Source organism: Pyrgilauda ruficollis, unplaced genomic scaffold (assembly GCF_017590135.1).
Source record: "Pyrgilauda ruficollis isolate IOZ18807 unplaced genomic scaffold, ASM1759013v1 scaffold11, whole genome shotgun sequence".
Classification (NCBI taxonomy): Eukaryota; Metazoa; Chordata; class Aves; order Passeriformes; family Passeridae; genus Pyrgilauda; species Pyrgilauda ruficollis.
The window spans coordinates 5,823,834-5,825,716 of NW_024509210.1; the positions used below are offsets into that span (position 1 = coordinate 5,823,834).

Sequence of the window (1,883 nt, forward strand, 5' to 3'; positions counted from 1 at the left end):
CAATGGTATAGAACAGTAGATTCACACAGAGTAAACTTCAGCCACACCCATGCTGGCTGGAGTCTCATGGTAATTCTTGCTTCAAGTAAACAACCAAAAGTTGAGTTAGCCTCTTTTGGGTAAGAATTCAGCATGTTACAGGACACTCACTAGACATTTGATTTTGGAATGTTAGGAATCACATTAACAGGACACACTATTTGTGCTGCAGAGAGAAATCCTCATGTCATATATATACCAGCTGAACTGATTCTCACAAACACATTTACCTGAGAACACCCTTCCTAATCTAGTCTTGAAGTTAGACGACTTCATTTATAAGAAATTGCTTGGTTTCTGTAACCGTCATTACTTACTATAAAGCTGATGTACACTAAAAAAAAAAAAAAAAAAAAGAAAAAAAGTGTTTACAGACTACAGAGTCTCTGGTTTGGGTCACAGACCTGAAATGGTTTCCAATACTCAAATGTCCACAAAGATCAGAGCTCTTGAGTAAGTTATGCTGAAGGACATCTGTATTTGTTTTTCAAGGAAATGCCATGTATCCCAGACTAAAAGGGAGTCTGATTCCTCTGAGACCACGGCCGATCCCATGAGAGCCCAGCTCTGCTCAGCTCCGGTGGGATTCACCCCCTCGGTCCCTGAGCAGGTCGTTGGTCTCACCTATCTAGAGCTAGCCACTTCCAGAAAGATCACTTTTGTCTAACTATGTATCCAGCCGGTAACTGGAACCACAGTTAACTTGTTATTAAAACTTGTTATTTTTCTCTACGGATGTTTTCGGTGTGAGCACTAGCTTTTCGCGAACACAGCTGGCTGTAAAGGGACAGTGGTTCCTCCAGCTCTCGACTCGCGCAGACACTTCTAGCACGGTGCTCCCCCCTTTCCCCACAAACACTATCGAGGTCTGAGTCACATCGAGTTAAAATCAGGCGGGGATCTCCTCGCCATGCCTAGGGCCAGACCGGCGGTGGGTGCGGCGAAGGCCCGGCCGGCGGCCGTGACACCCGGCCCCGGGGCTGGCCCGGGGGTCACCGGCGGGGCCGGGACAGCGGAGCGCTGGAGGAACAGCCCTGCGCGTGCCTTCCCTCGGCTGTCGGATACCACGGGTGGCACAGCGAGGCAGCCGCCTGCCCGCTGGCCGGGCGGGCAGCAGGCGCGGCGGGACAGGGGGGGCTGGTCGGGGGCACGGCGGGGCGGGGCGGCCCGGCCCTCCGCGGGCCCGGCGAGGCGGCGGGGCTCACCTCCCTTGCAGGGCGTGCGGTGCTGGCTGTGCTGCGCCCGGTAGCCCTCGATCACCTCCCACTCGCCATTGTCGCGCTTGATGGGGAAGGAAACGCTGAGCACATGGTTGCAGGGCTTGATGATGCGGAGGATGCCGCGGACGCGGTGGCGCCGCTCCTCCATGCCCTCGCGGGTGCGCAGCCCCTCCACCAGCTTGTCCTCCACGATGCTGGCGCCGCGATCGAAGAACCCCTCCACCATCTTGAAGAAGTTGGGGTCGTCCTCTTTCTTCGCCGCCTCGCAGTAGTGCCGCCGCGGACACCGGCCGCCGCCCCATGCCGCCGCCACCACTGCCCCCCCGGCCGCTGCCGCCGCCGGCCCGCCCGGCTCCGAGCCCGCCAGCACCGAGCCGGCGGCCAGGCGGGACGCCAGCAGCTCCCCCAAGTAGCGGTACATGGCGGCGGCCGCCAGAAGCGAGGATCGGAGCGGTGCTGCCGCTGTCACAGGAGGGGCCGGGGGCCAGGCGCCGCCGCCTTTAAACGCGGGCTGCAGGGGGGGCGGCGCGCCCGCGGACCGCCGCTGCCAAGGGCCCGCCCCGCCGGGCCCTGCGGGCCGCGGACAGCCCGCGGCAAGCGGCCTTCACGTGCCGCGTGAAAAAG

General features: G+C 59.6%; 1 protein-coding gene across 1 annotated transcript in view; it reads right to left on the bottom strand.

Annotated features, from left to right (window-relative positions):
* The window catches only part of GLUD1 (glutamate dehydrogenase 1), a 28,966-nt gene extending 27,186 nt beyond the window's left edge, over nt 1–1,780 (bottom strand). The window contains exon 1 of the mRNA XM_041474392.1: nt 1,245–1,780. Within this exon, the coding sequence (XP_041330326.1) occupies nt 1,245–1,680 (436 nt within the window). The 5' untranslated portion in view covers nt 1,681–1,780. The remainder of the gene's footprint in view (nt 1–1,244) is intronic.
* Nucleotides 1,781–1,883: the final 103 nt, after the last annotated feature.